The sequence below is a fragment of the Balaenoptera ricei genome, chromosome 6 (assembly GCF_028023285.1).
Source record: "Balaenoptera ricei isolate mBalRic1 chromosome 6, mBalRic1.hap2, whole genome shotgun sequence".
In the NCBI taxonomy this organism is placed as follows: domain Eukaryota; kingdom Metazoa; phylum Chordata; class Mammalia; order Artiodactyla; family Balaenopteridae; genus Balaenoptera; species Balaenoptera ricei.
This window is the reverse complement of record NC_082644.1, coordinates 40,207,956-40,225,849: the sequence shown is the minus strand read 5'-3', so window position 1 is coordinate 40,225,849 and position 17,894 is coordinate 40,207,956. Positions and strand designations below refer to the sequence as shown.

The window sequence follows — 17,894 nt, the reverse complement described above, 5'->3', positions numbered from 1 at the left end:
CACGTGCACAGGGAGGGGGCGGATGAAGAGGCGTCCTCTGGGCCCTGAGGAGTCTTCAGGGTTTGGAGGAGGGGCGTGAGTGCGCGGCAAAACGGGCGGGAAGGAGCAAAAAAGGATTAGGGCGCGCGCCGTGGCTGTTCCTGTTCTCACAGTCGCGAGGCCCAGGAACCAGTGTTGCACGAGGGGAAGGCGGGACGCCCAGGTCGGTGTTAGGCCCAGACGAATGCCCCCGTTTCCACAGCCCGCATTCGCGTCTCTTTTCTTCCCCCGTGCTCCCCTCTCGCCCGGGCTGCGGGGCGAGCTGTGTGTAACGGGCCGCAGCGCCCGTCAGGCGTGGCCTGGGCCGGGGGCGCAGCCGGAGGGTCGCGGCCCGCTGTCCGCTGGGCTCGGGGTTCCGGGAGATGTTGGCCGTCCCGCTGGGCTGTGGCGGGCGAGCCTCGGAGTCCGGGGGAGCTCAGTCCCTTTGCTTCCGGCGCTGAGCCTGTACTCCCGGGGTCTTTACAGGGCTCTGCGTTCTGACGAAACCTTTTGTTTTTCCTTTCTTTCTTTTTTGTTAATGGGACCTGAGGTACGAGTATTTTGTAGTGTCGGTGCTGCCGCTACGTGTGAAAAATTTCTGGAAGTATTGCTTTCATATCCTACAGTGAATGCAAATCGCAAAATGCGTTGTAGACATCCGCTTTGCGTTCGTTCACCTCTTTAAAGCGCCCACCGTGTGTCAAGGTATTCGGCAGTGATTAAAACAGACTAAAACCCTCGCCCTCAGATATGTTACCGTTCTAGCGTGTTCAGTTTATACTTGCTTTGTGTGCGGTTACTTCTAAGGCCCCTGTGTCAGGCTTTGATGGTTTCTTTTGTTAAGGCACTTAAGGTCACTCTGAATCGGTGACAAACCTGGGAAATTGCCAGTAAGTAGTACCCAGTATCCACATCCTGACTCTTAGCCCTCCAACTCTCACCCACAACCCCAAACTTGTGTTGAAGCATAAAAATGTTATAATTTACATGGGACGCTAAACCCACCGTTAGAATACACTTTTTTTTTTTGTAATGATGAATTTGTGCTGATTCATTCCGCTGTAACTTGATTTTCCTCTTGTATACTTTGCAAATTAGATGTAACCAGCATTTTTAAAAAATGTCTGATTTCCGTCATCTTTTTATCTTTTACTTGCTTAATCAGGAAGAGAACTCTTTAGGAGGAACTGAGAACTTCATGAAGCACCAACATTTACTGGCTGGGAGGATAGTTAACAAATACTGTTAGAGCATAGTGTTTGGGATTGTGGAGTTTTTAAAAGGCTCTTTGAGTTGTAATATAATTTTTTAATGGCCCCACCATGAAGAATATTATAGTCTTGTTGGGAGGTAAAACTTAACTTGCATTTGGTTTTACGATACATAGTTTGGATTTTTATTTAATGTTCAGCCAAGAAAATTGAGTGTATGAAGGGGCTGGGGATACTTGGATTATAGAGATTTAATCTGCCAGTCAGGATTTGCAGCATTTAATTGAATCTGTCATTTAAAACCTGGGACACTTCACTAACACAAATAGGTACATATAGGGGTACTGTACTAATGATGTTTTCTTTCAAGCTAGTATTTCTGTTGCAACCATTATTTTCTGCCTTGATAAACAGTGATGATTGATGGGCAGGAATGCAAAGTAAGCAGCTTTATCTTAACTTATTCCCAGTTTCATTGTCCTTCTGACTGGACCCTAACTGCTGAAAGGTCTTATTCCTCTTTTTTAGATGCCATTGTCAGATTTTTTTTTTTTTTTTTTTTGCTTTTTTCTTTTTCTACTTGTTTACTTCCTTACCTCTTTTAATTTGCTTTATAGGTTTACTCTTTAAATAACAAGAAGGTCTGTTTTTTCCACCATCGTCATTCAGGGCCTTGCTAGCTTGAGGAAAGTCTCTCTTTTCACCATCCTTTCATTCTCTATTGTTTTCAGCCAAACTATGTTACATCTGTGCTCATTCAAGGACTTACCAACTTGGTTGATACATTGTGGCTCCTGTCTTGAGTAAATAATTGTATGATTATTTGGACTCCTGATGAATTTAGAGCTAGTATTACTTAGCTGTGGGATTTACTTTTGATAAACTAATATAATTGAGATTGTACACTAGCGAGCTGGATGATTACTTAAAATTTTTTAACTACCATTTTCTGAGTTTGTGCCAGACCTTGTGCTTATCAAGCACCTTGTGTTTTAATGCTTATCACAGTTCTGCGAGTAAATTGTGGTTAAGACAAAGTTAAGGAACACGTCTAAGGTCACATAGCAGAAATGGGATTCAGACTCCTAAACCTATTCTCTGTCTTTTCCTTACATTAGGTTATAGAGGATTCACAAACAGCTCCACTAATTACTTCTTTCTGATTTCAGTCATTAAATATAAATTTTTTTCCCATAATTTTCAGAGTGCCTTCTCAAAATTCTGGGGTTACCTTAAAGTCATCCCCAAGGAGTTAAGACACAGACTCACCTGTATTTTTTAGATGAAGACAGTGGAAACATGGACTGGTTATAACTTGAGTATTTGTTAGTGCTTTTAAGTCTTAGCTATTGATTGAATGCCACATACAGTGTCCAAAAGGATGGCATCAGTACTTCTGCCTCTTTTTCTATTTTTTAAAAAATTGAAATATGTGAGGCTGACTGAAAATTAACTTATAAATCAAATTTGCCTAAGTCTTAGTGGCGAATGATAGAATTTTCTTACTCTATTCTCTTCTGCTCAGTTCCTGCAGTCAAGATCTAGAATGTAGATTAGTGTGGTCAGCCAAGTTTAGCAAGCGCAAGATGTAAATCAATTTTTAAAAAACATTTTTTTCATGATTATAAAATTAATGGAGATTAAGATGTATGTAGTTTTACATCTGGCCTTTTCTCCTAACAGAATAAAATATGAACATATTTTCATGTCATTAAATAGTACTTAAAAATGTTTTTTCAGAAGACTATTTCATGGATCCAATGTAATATATTTAATTTTTTTTTTTTTTTTTTTTTTTTTTTACTGTTGTTGAACATTTAGATTGTTTCTGTTTTTTTTCCACACTGTAAAAGCACAATGATAAACACTCTGGCACATAAAATCTTTGTCTTCATTTCTGATTATTTTCTTAAGATTAAGTTTTGAAGTCATACGGTGTGAACATTTCTTAATGTACAATTTCAACAACGTATACTTTTTCATATTTTTTTCTTGGACAGTGATGTTCTGGAGGATCAGGGGCTGTTCTTTATGTATGAGCAGATGAGAAGTTGTGCTGCTCTAGCTAACACCTCCCCTCTGAGTTGCTTCTACCTGCGGTGACTATGGTTACTCAGTTTCTCAAGAAAGGGAGGAACAAAAACCTTAGGAATTCTCTTGAAGGAGTAGATGCAAGTAATACAATTTACTAAATTATTAAGGGGCTCGGTTATTGAAACCCAGTCTAGACTTTATAATCCCACATGATAATACTTTTTCCATTTAATTAAAAAATTTAATAAGCTTTTCTTTTTTACCTGTAGGAAAAAAAAATCCTATTATATGTAGAAACATCTTCTTATTAAAATTGTTTTAACATGCAGTTGTGGGGAGTAAACCATGTTTCAGATAAATATGCCCTCCACTTTACTTACTTTGCTGTTAAATGAAGAATTCTATGTAGCAAATGTGCACTTAGTTATAACATTATTATAAAATTGTAGTATATCATGTAGCTCTGGAAGTGGAAATTTAAATCCTAGAAGGTAGTAGTTGGAGAAAATTATTAATTAGAACTGCCACGTGTTAATAGAACAATTTCACTGTGGTTCATTGAGCACTGTTTCTCAGAATTTGTCCCAACTATCATCTGAAAGGAGTTTTGTCACTTGCCGTATTCAACAACACAAACAAGGAAGTGCGTGTTTGAAATAACTACAAAATTAAAAAAATAAAATAAATGAATACATAAGCTTTAAAATGTCAGTTTGTAATATTTAAAAATTAAAAAAACTTTTATGTCATTTTAGTAGAGTTATAGCAAAAGGAAAAGTACTTAATGATAACACTGTTTTGAAGCTGTTACAAAGATAGATGCAGTAGGTGATGTTGTGTTTCTTTGATTTGACTTTGTAAAGGAAATAATTTAGAATATACTAGGTGAGCTTGTCGTTTAAATGAGATCTGAGAAAAGTCTGTTCATTGTAATAGTGTAGTGCTCTTATAGAATGGCCATTTATGAATGAGTTTTATAGTTTGTATGCAAGTGGGTATATGTAAATGAGGGACTGGTTTTACTTTCTCTTTTAAGTCAAACAGGGTCTACAAAATGATATAGAAATGGAGGTTAGCAGAATTTCGTTCTGCGTCTGCTACTATGTATGATCTGTATGTCTTAATCTTCATGCCTGTTTCATTCTCACCCAAATAGATGACAATCCCTACCCTTTCTATCATAAATGACTATTTTGAGGTTTAGATAATATTATAGATGTAAAAGTATGTATTTTGAAGAAGTTTAAAATCTTACAAATAAGAGGTTTTAATTTTTATTAAACCTTTTTCTTCAATTCTCTGTTTAAACAGCTGTACTGCTGAGATATAGAATTAACACCACTGAAATTCCTTTCTTTCATTTTCTATCCAGCCTTGACCTTTTCAGTTCACAATCAATCAGTCTTTCTTTTTTATTGGTTCCTTCCTCCTCCTAGAAGTACTAACAGTATTAACTCCTACTATTTAACAGGTTCAGGTAGAAAATAACACTTGTGTTAAATGGCTGCATATAATAATTTAGGGGTATATACTGTATACACCGAGTAATTTATAGTATAAAACATTCTGCAAACAACTTAATTAATTGTGGCATTTATACTTGATAATTCATTTAAATAATTATAACTCTACTGAAAGTACACTGTCTTGATTTCAGTTTACTTAATGACTGTCATCTCATTACTACAACACCTCTGCCAGTTAGACTAGGCCCATTTGCCAGTGCTGTGGTGTTTAAATTTTAGTGGAGGAAATAAGGTAACTTATAATTGAATGAGCACACCTAAGAGCCTTGGATCTTGCTTAATTTTTGAGGTTAAAAAAATGACAACAGATGCGATAAAGTAGCACTTGGGAATCTTAGGTTATACAAGTACAGATCTCTGTCTTGAGGATAAGATGTCACTCAACTGTGGCCTCATAGTATCATGCTTGGAGATTTTAACATGCCTTATTTTAATTAATTTCATGCTTCGATGTTATTTTGTTTTAGGGTCATCTTTTAAGCATGCAGCTGAACTTGGTTTTTTCAATTTGAGAGTATCTTTTAACAGGTGAGTTAATCTATGTTCATTATGATTGCTGATATATTTAGACTTATTTCTACCACCTTGTTTATTCTTTCTATTTATAGTGCTTGCCAGTTCCTTTTGTGCCTTATTTTGGATTGTTTTCTTTATTCTGTGTTTTCCTCAGCAAGTTTGAAAATTAGTTATTAAATATCTATCCTTTTGGTGTTTGTCTTCAGTATTTTTATTGAGGATATAATTTACATTCAGTAAAATTCATGTTCTTTTTTGTATATAGTTCTATGAGTTTTGACAAACATTAGTCACATCATCGCTGCCACCTGTTTCTATAGTGTTGCCTTTTCCATAATGCCATCTAAATGGACTTATACAGTGTTTGTCTGGCTTCTTTTACTTAGCTTGATGCATTTAACATTTGTCTTAGTCTATTTGGGCTATTGTGACAAAATAGCATAAACTGGGTGGTTGATAAACAACAGAGATTTATTTCTTTGGAGACTGGGAAGTCCAAGGTCAAGGTGATGGCAGATTTAGTGGGTGTCTGATGAGGACATGCTTCTTGGTTCTTAGATGACAGTCTTTTTACAGTGATCTCCCATGGCAGAAGGGGTAAGTAGCTGTGTGGAGACGTCTCTACTGTTTATTTTTTTGTTATTGGGTTGTAAGTTTTTTTTAAAATTAATATCTTTTCAGAATTCTGACTTTATTTTTATTTATTGATTTATTGATTTATTTTGGCCATGCTGCACGGCATGTGGGATCTTAGTTCCCCAACCAGGGATCGAACCCGTGCTCCCTGCAGTGGAAGCACAGAGTCTTAACCACTGGACTGCCAGGGAAGTCCCATGAGGGCTTCATTCTCATAATGTAAGCACTTCGCAAAGGCCCCACCTCCTAATACCATCACATTGGGCATTAGGATTTCAACATATGAATTTTCTGAGTGATATAATCTGTAGCAATATTCATCCATGTTATTGCATCTATTAGTTTATTCCTTTTTATTACTGAATAGTATTCCATTGTAATGATGTACAACAATTTGTTAATCCATTCACCAGTTGAAGGACATGTGGGTTGTTTCTAGTTTTTTGGTGATTATGAAAAAAGCTGCTATAAATGTTCACATAGAGATTTTTAATGAGTATACGTTTTCATTTTTCTTGAGTAAATACCTAGTAATGCTGGGTTGTATGGTGAGTTTAACTTTGTAAGAAAATGCTAAACTGTTTTTCTTCCTAAGAAACTGCTAAACTGTTTTTTAAAGTGGCTGTGTCATTTTGCTTTCCCACCAGCAATGTATAAGAATTCCAGTAGTGGGTATTGTCAGTTATTTTTTATTTTAGCTATGCTAATAGATGTGTAATATCACACTGTGATTTCAATTTTGCATTTCCCTAATGTCTTACTTGTTATCTGCATATCTTTTGGTGAAATGTCTATTCAAATCTTTTGTTCCTTTTAAAATTAGTTTGTTTTCCTATTGAATTTTAGAATTCTTTATATAGTCTGGATATAAGTCTTTTGTCAATTATGTGTTTCTCCCAGTCTGTGGCTTGTCGTTGTGTGTGTTTGGCTTGTCTTTATACTCTTAACAGTGTCTTCCATAGAGCAGAATTTTAAAATTTTGGTGAAGCTCAGTTTATTAATTTCTTTCTTTTATGGATTATGCTTCTGGTGTTGTATCTAAGAACACTGTTAAGAAACCAAGATCACAAAGATTTTTCTCCTAACTTTTCTTCCCCTTTAAAAAAAATTGAGGTATAATTGACATATAACCTTTTAGTTTCAGGTATACAACATAATAATTTGATATTTGTATACATTGCAAAATGATCACCACAGTAAATCCACTTAACATCCATCACCACGCTTAGTAACAAAAAAATTTTTTTTCTTGTGATGAGAACTTTTAAGATCTACTCTCTTAGCAACTTTTAGATATGCAATATAGTACTTTAACTACAGTGACCATGCTGTACATTACATTTCCATGACTTACTGATTTTATAACTGGAAGTTTGTACCTTGTGACCCCCTGCACCCATTTTGCCCACCCCCACCCCTTACCTCTTGCAGCTACCAGTCTGTTCTCTCTTATCTATGAGCTTGGTTTTTTTTTCTCCTAACTTTTCTTATAGATGTTTTATAGTTTTAGTTTTCACATTTAGGTCTGTGGTCCATTTAATTTTTATATATGATGTGAGGTATTGATGGAGGTTCATAGTTTTGCATATGGATGTCCAGTTGTTGTAGCATCATTTGTTCAAAAGACTATCCTGTTTCCTTTGAATTGCCTTTGCAACTTTGTAGAAAATCAATTGACTATATATGAATGGGTCTATTTTCTAGGCTGTCTTCCCATTGACCGATGTGTTAATCCTTTTGCCAATACTTCACTGTCTTGATTACTGTAGTTTATACTAAGTCTTGAACTCAGTGTGAGTCTCCAACTTTTTTTTTTTTTTTTTAATTTTTATTTATTTATAATTTTTTGGCTGTGTTGGGTCTTCGTTTCTGTGCGAGGGCCCTCTCCAGTTGCGGCAAGTGGGGGCCACTCTTCATCGCGGTGTGCGGGCCTCTCACCATCGCGGCCTCTCCTGTTGCGGAGCACGGGCTCCAGACGCGCAGGCTCAGCAGCTGTGGCTCACGGGCCTAGTTGCTCCGCGGCATGTGGGATCTTCCCAGACCAGGGCTCGAACCCGTGTCCCCTGCATTAGCAGGCAGATTCTCAACCACTGCGCCACCAGGGAAGCCCCAACTTTTTTTTTTTTTGAAATTACCTTGGCTATTCTAGTTTCTTTCCCTTTCCATGTAAATCTTAGAATCAGCTTGCCATTCTTTAAAAAAAAAAAAAAGAATGCTGGGATTTTGAATGGAATTGCATTGAACCTATGTATCTGTTTGGGGAGAACTGAAACTTGATCATAGAGTCTTCAACACAGCATGTCTGTTCATTTGTTTAGGTTGTCTTTGATTTCTTTCACCAGTAGTTTGTAGTTTTCAGCATATACATCCTGCACATATTTTGTTAGATTTAAGTTTTGAGGGCTACTGTAAATTGTACTCTTTGTTCATTGCTCATACAGTCAAGTCTCATTTTTCCTGGTAGTTATGTTCTGTATAAAGTCCCTGTGAACACTGAGTTAGGGAATACTGAACTATTGTTCCTAGAGAAAAGACAAGGTTAGGTTCCTGTGAGCCTCTGGTCATGACATTTCACCACTGATTAGTACATAACCTTGTTTTATTTGTGTTTCTGTTTAAAGACACTTTATTCACTATATGTTGTTAATTCATTAACTGAAGTTATGACCAGTGGCACTGTAACTAATGCCTGAATGAAGCTTAATCTAACACACAGATTTTACATATGACACATCACACACAGTTTTCTTATGGTTTGGAACACTAGACAGCGCTTCAGCAGTATGCTACGGGGCCGTTTTAAATAGTGAAATCATCAACAAAAAGCACAAAAGTGTGAAAATGTGGCACTAAATAGAGCACAAAAAAGACGCATCTCGCTAACTCATTTATCAGGTGATATAGCTTCTTTGTACATTCTTTGGCATTTTTTCATAAACATTCATGTCATCTGCAAATAGAGGTAATTTTATTTTTTCCTTTTTTTCCTCCTCTACTTCCCTCTTGATTTTTCTCTCTTTCTAAAAAATTATGGTAAAAAACATATAACATAAATTTACCCTCTTAACAGTTTTGAAGTGTACATTATGTATCTTCCTGATGTGGGATAGGGATGCCACAGTCTTAAATGTCTTAAAGAATCGTCTAATCAGTCTTGTTTTTAGAGTACCCTTTACTTCCAGGCATACTTAGTATTGCCTTTTGTGGGTTCCGGGTTTTTATATCAGCCATTCTTAATACCAGCTTAGAATTCAACTTTCTAGTGTCTGCTAAATCATGTACTAATCTGTTTGCTTTCCAGTTTCCAAAATTTGTTGCCATTGTTTCTTCTCCCATTTTCTTTGTTCTTAGAATTTTATGGCTTTTTAAAAATCTATTATCTGAGTTTTGCGGGGATTATAAGAATGTTTTTTCAATCTTTCATTTTTACCCTTAAACACATAATTTTTATATTTTTCTTATAAAATAGTAAACATAATCAGAATCTCTATTATCCTCCTTGACAAAACATAATACCTTAACTTCCCTCTGAATTCTTTTTGTATTTTCTACATTTTTGTTACCTCAAATTTTAGATCCAGCTTGTTGAATCTTAAGATTTAAAATAAAAAAGATTTTTTTTTTCTTTGTCCTTGATGTTTTACAGTTTACCATGCTATGTTTAGAGGTGGATTTTTACACGTGTTGCTTAGCAATATTGAGCTTTTACACCCTACAGAATCATATCTTTTTGAATTTTAGAAAAATTTCAACCATTATTCTTTATTTTTTTATTATGAAAAAATTTCACTTTTATTTATATATTTTTTTCTAGTTTTATTGAGAAATAATTGGCATATATCACCATATAAGTTTAAGGTGTATAGCATTTACATATACTGTGAAATGATTACCACAACAGATTAAGCTAACATCCATCATCTCATATAGATAAAGAGATAATTGGGCTTCCCCGGTGGTGCAGTGGTTAAGAATCCACCTGCCAATGCAGGGGACATGGGTTCGAGCCCTGGTCTGGGGAGATCCCACATGCCACAGAGCAACTAAGCCCGTGTGCCACAACTACTGAGCCTGCGCTCTAGAGCCCGCGAGCCACAACTACTGAGCCCACGTGCCACAACTACTGAAACCCACACACCCAGAGCCTGTGCTCCGAAACAAGAGAAGCCACCGGCGATGAGAAGCCCGCGCACTGCAAGGAAGAGTAGCCCCCGCTCACTGCAACTAGAGAAGGCCTGCAGGCAGCAACAAAGACCCAACGCAGCCAAAAAAAAAAAAAAAAGAAGAAAAAGAAAAAAAAAATTCTCCTTGTGATGAGAACTGTTAGGATCTACTCTCTTAACAACTTTCGTATATATCGTACAGCAGTGTTAACTACAGTCATCATGTTGTGCCTTACATCCCTGTTACTTGTTTATCTTATAATTGGAAATTTGTTCCTTTTGACCACCTTCAACCATTATCTTAAAAAAAAACAAAACTGTTTCCTTCACCTCTTCTATTTTCTTCTGAAACTGTGATTACTTCAGTGTAGGAGCCTATTTTCCCTACTTACCTTTTTTTCCCCTTCTTTGCTTAATTTCTTAAATCTTCATACTCTGTTCTATGTAATTTCCAAAGTGTAAGTTCTTTCTTCATTTGTTTTTAGCCTTTTGTTTATCCCATCTACTGAGTTTTAAATTTCTGAGGCTGTTTCCCATTTCCAAGATGTCCAATTGATACTTTTCATAAATGTCTGTTACTGTTTAATTATCTTCTCTTCTTCTTTAAGGATTAGTCCTACTTTTAAAGTGTATTTAGTATGCTCAGAGACATTTTAAAAATATTTAAGATTCTTCATTTAAAAACAGATTTCTCCAGGTATAAATTCTCCTGTTTGTTGTGTCTGCTGATGTGGCTTATGGTGGTGATTTTCCTTAAATATGTTATAATTTTGGTTTGAGAGCTTACGTTGGATAGAGGTTTTTCCCATGTGTGTTTTTCCCTTTTGTGTGTTTTTGGAGTTGCTTCAACCTGACCCTCTGGCTGGCATAGCTCTAAATCAGCTGTGTCATTAGAGACTTGGGTTTTTATGTGAATAGCCTAGTTCTGGACCCTGCTATATGTACTATACAAGTTATGTAGGCCCCATTTCCATTCTTAGGTTATCCCTGTTCCCTCCATAGGCCATAGGTAGGTATTGAGTGGAAGATTTTTTTGGCCCAGTTCTAGCAGGTAGTCTGTTCTGGTCTTCTGACCTATAATTGGCACACTGGACCCTTAAACTTAAAGCCTTGGAGCTTTAGCCTGAAGTCCCCTTTTCCTGGTGGCTTTATATCAGCACTAAAACTCTAGGTTTCTCCTCTGTTCCTGGCCCACAAGACTTTTTTTTTTTTTAAATTAATTAATTATTTTTTATTTTTGGCTGCGTTGGTTCTTCGTTGCTGTGTGTGGGCTTTTCTCTAATTGCAGCGAGCGGGGGCTACTCTTCACTGAGGTGCACAGGCTTCTCATTCCGGTGGCTTCTCTTGTTGTGGAGCACGGGCTCTAGGCACATGGGCTTCAGTAGTTGTGGCACACGGGCTCAGTAGTTGTGGCTCGCAGGCTCTAGAGCACAGGCTCAGCAGTTGTGGCCCACGGGGTTAGTTGCTCCGTGGCATGTGGGATCTTCCCGGACTAGGGCTCAAACCCGTGTCTCCTGCATTGGCAGGCAAAGTCTTAACCACAGTGCCACCAGGGAAGCCCTGGCCCACAAGATTTTACTCTTTGTTATTGAGTGTAGCTATGTATTTAAAGTTTTATCTAGTTTCTTGTATATCCTTCTAGAAGTCCTTTATGTATAAAGTAAAGAAGAATGTGCTTATTTTCCTTTCTTTTGTACACAAAAATTAGCACACTGTGTTTTGCTTTTTTTTAGCCAGAAGGTAGAAAATATTTCCATTTGATAAATCAGAGGGCTCACGTAGAGATTGTTGGTTTCTTTGTTAAAGAGACATGCTGATTTGACTCTGCATGGTTTATTTTTATCACTATGGGCAGGGACCTCTCCTACCTTTGGATTTTTACATTGTTTTTCACATGTAATTTAAAAATTATATGTCTGTACTCTAAATTATTTTCTTCAGTGTAAAAATTCATCAGTTTGGTAGTTATGACCTTCTTAATTCCTCCTTTAAAATGTTATTCTTGTATTCCTCACAATAACTGTAACTCTTCCTTTAAATTTTAACCATTTCTTAAATTAATAATGTGACCACTTGTTTAGGGTCACAGAGTTTGTAAGTGAAAGATAATTTGGCATCACATTTGCACGCTGAACCGCTAGATTATATACTGGCTCTCCTTTGTTTTTTTCTTTCTTTTTTTTTTTTTTTACACGGTAAGCGGGTTTTACTTTTAAATGATTATCGGTACACCAAATAACAACATGTAACAAATTCTTGATTTCTGTCTTCTAGTAATTTTTATTAAAAGATATTAAAAGCAGCCCAAACAATTATACTAGTATTCATTGTTCTAACCTTTAGCCAGAAAAGACTGTTTTAAGGCTGAATGCTGCTTAGTACAGGTTACAAATAACTATTTACTATTTTTTCATAGATAAATCCCCTGACCTTCACAAAGCTTTAGGGGGAAAAAATTAATCCCTTTTTTTCTTAAAAATTAAAAAAAAAACAAAACTACATCTACAAAAGAAGAAGTCAGTATTGATATATACATATATGTTGCTTTAGCTAAAAGATGTGGGAAACCAGACAGTATATGCCTATTAAATTTTCTAAGAAATGCAAGGTTGAAAAAATGAAATATTTGGATTAGCTTTAAGTTTTTACAAGGAAGCTAGATTTGCTATTTTCCAAAAAGTGAGAGAACCTACTATATAATATACAGAGATAATTTAATGCCTTTTCACAAGAATGTAACTTGAGCTTTGTTAAAATTTCATTTTCCATGAAGTCATCTAAAATGCCAGTCCGTGGAACAGAGCTTCTTCCCCTATGCATTTATGCAGTAGTTTTCATGGATCTCTGGCTAGATGTAGCAGACAAAGGCCAAGAGGTTATCTAGCACTTCATCCCTGTTTTGCCAGAGGTAGATCTGGAGAATGGTCATCACCTGGGTCTCTTTTTCCACCCCAGTGATGCCCCTGCCATGGAATCCCAGAGCTCCAGCTTCTCTGGCTTTGAACCTTTTCTCCCTCTGCAGTTGGTACTGTTCAATTTCACTTTCAGCTGCTTTGGTCTGCTTCAGCCTCAGGTTGCTTGCGGACCTTGGACGCCTTTTGGGTGGCCTGCTTCTGGCCTGCAACCATTGCTGGGGCCTAAGTGAGCAGCCTAAATGATTGGATTGCCACCTCGGGTCAGCTGATTTGTGCCTATGCTGGTGCTCTGCCCGCCATCTTCTCCTATCCTTTAATTTTCACAGTAGCCCTATGAAGTAAGTATATAGAGAAGGAAACAAGCTAAGATAGAGTGAGTTTCTCGTGGTAACTTGCTTTTGTTTATTTCATTCCAAACCTCATGTTTTTATTCTGTACTACCTCTACTCTACCCTGATTGATAATAGGAAACTTCAAACCATACCATCAAACTTTGCACTTATGAAAATAGGCCAGTGATTCTTTCTGCAGCTTCCTCATATAACCGTTACTGCTTCTTGTCTTAGCTCTCAGGGCCATTTCTGAGCAATAGAGGTTACAAGTACTCCACTGAACAACCAGTTCCAAATCCCGTCCTCAAATCCTGTGCTCCTGTTCCAAATGGTAAGTTAAAACTTTTATAAATTCGGACTCTTAGATATCGTCATCTGTAGAAGGAAAAAAATACTTTTGTGAAAAAATGTTAGTCTTTAGTGTTTGGCTACGTTTTTTTATCATACTGAGAAAATCAGAAGTATATTTACCTGATAGGACTGTTGAGAATTATTTACCCAAACAAATAAGATGCTTTACATCAGCTCAGAATCTATTGTTACTTGTTATAATTTTATGGAATACAATGGTATAAGTTTTAATAGTGTATGAATTATAGATATAGAAAGAACCTTAGTAAATATTGTTTCTTAGCTAAATTTTAAATTATTAGAATCTGATTATTATATTAACATAATAACTACTAACTACTACATGTATTTTGTAGGTCTGACATTATGCTTTACAAATGTTAATCATGTAATCCTCACAACAACTGTGTTAGATAGGAGGTGGTACTGACATTTTATAGATGAAAAAATTAGGCTAGAGAAGTTAAGAAATTTATACTAGGTCACAGAACTTATAATTTGAAGAGCTAGTCTTCAAACCTAGGTATATCTTGTCTCAAACCTTTTGCTTTTCTTATTTTACCATCTGATTACTTGTGGCATTTGAAGTTTTGCCATGTAGAAAGTCAAAGAATTATAAAGGTGCTGAAGAGAGAAAAATCTAAAAGTTTGATTACTCCTGTTTGTACATTGTAGAGAATTATAGAAACTGTATTTAGATACTGAATTACCATAATTTTTTTTGTTTGTTTTCAGGTAATAGATGCCTAATATTTCTTTTATATAAAAGAAATGAGTATAGCTAGTATTGCATTAAGAGTTGAAACCTGGCTTTTAGCTACATGGCATGTTAAAGTGCCTTTAATGTGGCTGGAAGCTTGTATTAACTGGATCCAAGAAGAAAATGATAATGTTAATTTGAGTCAGGCACAAATGAATAAACAAGTGTTTGAGCAATGGCTCCTTACTGATCTGAGAGATTTGGAGCATCGTCTTTTACCTGATGGCATTTTAGAAGTTCCAAAAGGAGAACTGAATGGATTTTTTGCTCTGCAGATTAATTCATTGGTTGATGTAAGTCAACCTGCGTATGCCCAGATACAAAAGTTGAGAGGAAAGAATACAACCAATGACCTAATTACAGCTGAAACACAAGTAACCCCAAAACCTTGGGAAGCAAAGCCTTCACGAATGTTGATGCTACAGCTAACTGATGGAATTGTACAAATACAGGGGATGGAATATCAGTCTATTCCAGCTCTTCATAGTGATCTTCCTCCAGGTACAAAAATTTTGATTTATGGAAACATTTCTTTCCGTCTTGGTGTTCTCTTATTGAAACCAGAAAATGTGAAGGTGTTGGGAGGAGAAGTAGATGCTCTTTTAGAGGAATATGCCCAAGAAAAAGTTCTTGCAAGATTAATTGGGGAACCTGATCCTATAGTTCCAGTCACACCAAATAATTCTAACCAAAGCATCCCCAGAATTACAGATGGTCTACAGCCTGCGTTAGGACCTTCTGATGAAGAACTCTTGGCAAGTCTTGATGAAAACGATGAGCTTGCAGCAAATAATAACACCTCTTTGGAAAGAAGTTGTTTCAGCACAGGTAGTTCTTCAAATACTTCAAATACCATCAGACAGTCAGATTTTGAACCAAGACTTGTTATTTCTCCAAGACCAAAGGAGAAACCACGAAACCAGTCTATGCTTTTTACTGATGAGGAATTAGATGACTTTTCATTGGAGGAGGCCTTGCTTTTAGAAGAAGCTGTCCAGAAAGAACAAACAGAGACCAAAGAATTACAGCCACTGACTTTGAACAGAACTACAGATGAAAGTATAGAGAGATTTTCACGTAGATCTAATACTCTGAATAATTTTTCTTTGATTTGCAAAAATGGAAATAATAATTGGAGTGAAAAAAATTTATCTGAGCAAATAACTAATGAAGACAAATCTTTTAGTTGTCCATCTGCTAGAGACCAAAACAGTAGTATTGTTTCAGTTAATCATAATGTACCCGTACCCCATAATTTTACAAATAAAGATAAGAACTCAGAGACATATAATAAAATAAAACAAACCAGCAGTTCAGAGGGACATTCCTTAAATAATAAAATATTAAATGGAGAGCTGGTCAATTATGTACCAAGAAGTTGTTCACACATTTCTAATAAAAATGAGCAACACTTACAGACTTGTTCTTCAAGATCATCAGAGAATAGCACTAATCTTTCTATCAGCATGGATTTATATTCTCCACCTTTTATCTATTTGTCTCTTCTAATGGCCAGCAAACCAAAGGAAGTTACAACAGTGAAAGTCAAAGCATTTATTGTAACCTTAACTGGAAATCTCTCAAGTTCTGGTGGCATTTGGAATATAACAGCAAAAATTTCTGATGGTACTGCATATCTAGATGTAGACTTTGTAGATGAAATACTTACTGGTCTGATAGGGTTTTCAGTGCTACAAATGAAACAGTTAAAAAAGGATCCTTGTAAATACCAAAAGTTCCTGGAAGGTTTGCAGAAATGTCAGAGAGATCTAATAGATTTGTGCTGTCTAATGACTATTTCATTCAATCCCTCCTTGTCTAAGGCAACGGTACTGGCATTACAAGATGTTAATGTGGAACACCTTGAGAACCTAAAGAGGCGAGTAAAGAAATAATTTATTAGCAAGCAATTTAAAAAAACAAGGAAATATTTAGAATTAAGTTTGTCCTTTTACTTTTGCAACTTTCTTTTTGTAAAAGGGGAAAAGGAAGTTTCATAACTGATTTCAGTCTAATTTTAAAATGTTTAATTATGTTTGTGTGTGTAAGCTTTTTTAATACATTTTTTTATAGTAACTGCTGAAGCAATTTGATGACCCACTGTTGTTGAGAAATTTTGTTTTCCACTTGTTATTTCACATAAGGTGACTGCTAAAGTACTGTATTGGTGTTTACTGATGAATCATACTGTTGAAAGTTAACAATTACAAATAGGTAGTTGAGTACTTCTAATATGTAGAGTACCCCAAAAGATTTGTTTATATTATTTTTCTTAGTAAAAAATGTAAATCCAGTGGATTAGAATGTCAGACTCTCAGATGCAAGTTGTTGTGCTGGTTTTTGTTTTGCTGATTGGAAATATTTGTCTGGTATATTTAAAGCAAATATTATCTTAACTAGATACCATTTCAGAGATTATATTGAATAGTTAAAAACCTTATTTTCAACGATAATCTATTATTATTAAGAAGATCCAGTAAGTATTTCATTTTTTTTTCTGGATTAAAATAAGGTATTTATGCATGTCTTTAGTTATCTCCTTTCTTTTTTTTTTTTTTTTAAATTTATTTTATTTTATTTATTTATTTTTGGCTGTGTTGGGTCTTTGTTGCTGCACGCGGGCTTTCTCTAGTTGCGGCAAGCGGGGGCTACTCTTCGTCGTGGTGCGCAGGCTTCTCATTGTGGTGGCTTCTCTTGTTGCGGAGCATGGGCTCTAGGTGCGTGGCTTCAGTAGTTGTGGCATGTAGGCTCAGTAGTTGTGGCTCGTGGGCTCCTGAGCGCAGGCTCAGTAGTTGTGGCGCATGGGCTTAGTTGCTCCGCGGCATGTGGGATCTTCCTGGCCCAGGGCTCGAACCCATGTCCCCTGCATTGGCAGGCAGATGCTTAACCACTGCACCACCAGGGAAGTCCCAGTTGTCTCCTTTCTGAATTAGGTGTACATGTAAGTTCTTCCTTTAGTTTTGTTGGAAGTGCTGTTCTTTTTTAAGGGAGATTGTTCCCCCTGGCCCCCCACCCCCCCCAGAAAAAAACCATAAGGAAGACTGTTTCCCACTTTTCCACCTTGCTGTTAAAAAGTCACATTTGAAAGGTAAAATTATTTTTATTATTCTTTTGTCTTTAAAAAAATCTAAAGTATCTTGAATTTTAAAACATTAAACAAATACTTAAATAATAAAATGAAGACATTGTGTTTTTAGTTAAAATAATGTAATAGGAAAATATCTGGAAGTAAGATAAATACATATATAAAAATATGATATGGATATAGTAGAAAAATATTCTAAGAGTCTTTTGTCATTATTGGTTGAAGGATGATAATGAGAGTTCAAGGCACAATTCAGATTTTGCTGCTATATCCTCTGATAATAACCGCTTCTATATACTTGCATAGCTCTGTTACTGCAAGAGATCTAAATGGATGGTGTTATCTTT

At 36.1% G+C, this 17,894-nt stretch overlaps 1 protein-coding gene across 3 annotated transcripts; it reads left to right on the top strand.

The window, feature by feature from the left end:
• Positions 1–2: 2 nt before the first annotated feature.
• On the top strand, positions 3–17,639 carry RMI1 (RecQ mediated genome instability 1). 3 transcript variants are annotated; one of them, XM_059924522.1, is made up of 4 exons: positions 3–202; positions 5,257–5,317; positions 13,586–13,682; positions 14,738–17,639. In XM_059924522.1, the coding sequence occupies exons 3-4, from the start codon at positions 13,680–13,682 to the stop codon at positions 16,355–16,357; spliced, it is 1,623 nt and encodes a 540-aa protein (XP_059780505.1). In that variant the 5' UTR covers positions 3–202; positions 5,257–5,317; positions 13,586–13,679; the 3' UTR covers positions 16,358–17,639. The 3 variants fall into 3 exon arrangements, with proteins under 3 accessions (XP_059780505.1, XP_059780503.1, XP_059780504.1); XM_059924520.1 differs by having other exon boundaries at positions 14,438–17,639; XM_059924521.1 differs by lacking the exons at positions 3–202; positions 5,257–5,317 and adding an exon at positions 13,203–13,357 and having other exon boundaries at positions 14,438–17,639.
• Positions 17,640–17,894: the final 255 nt, after the last annotated feature.

Coding starts and splice junctions, on each gene's coding strand:
- RMI1 (XM_059924520.1), top strand. CDS start 14,474: ATGAGTATAGCTAGTATTGCATTAAGAGTTGAAACCTGGCTTTTAGCT.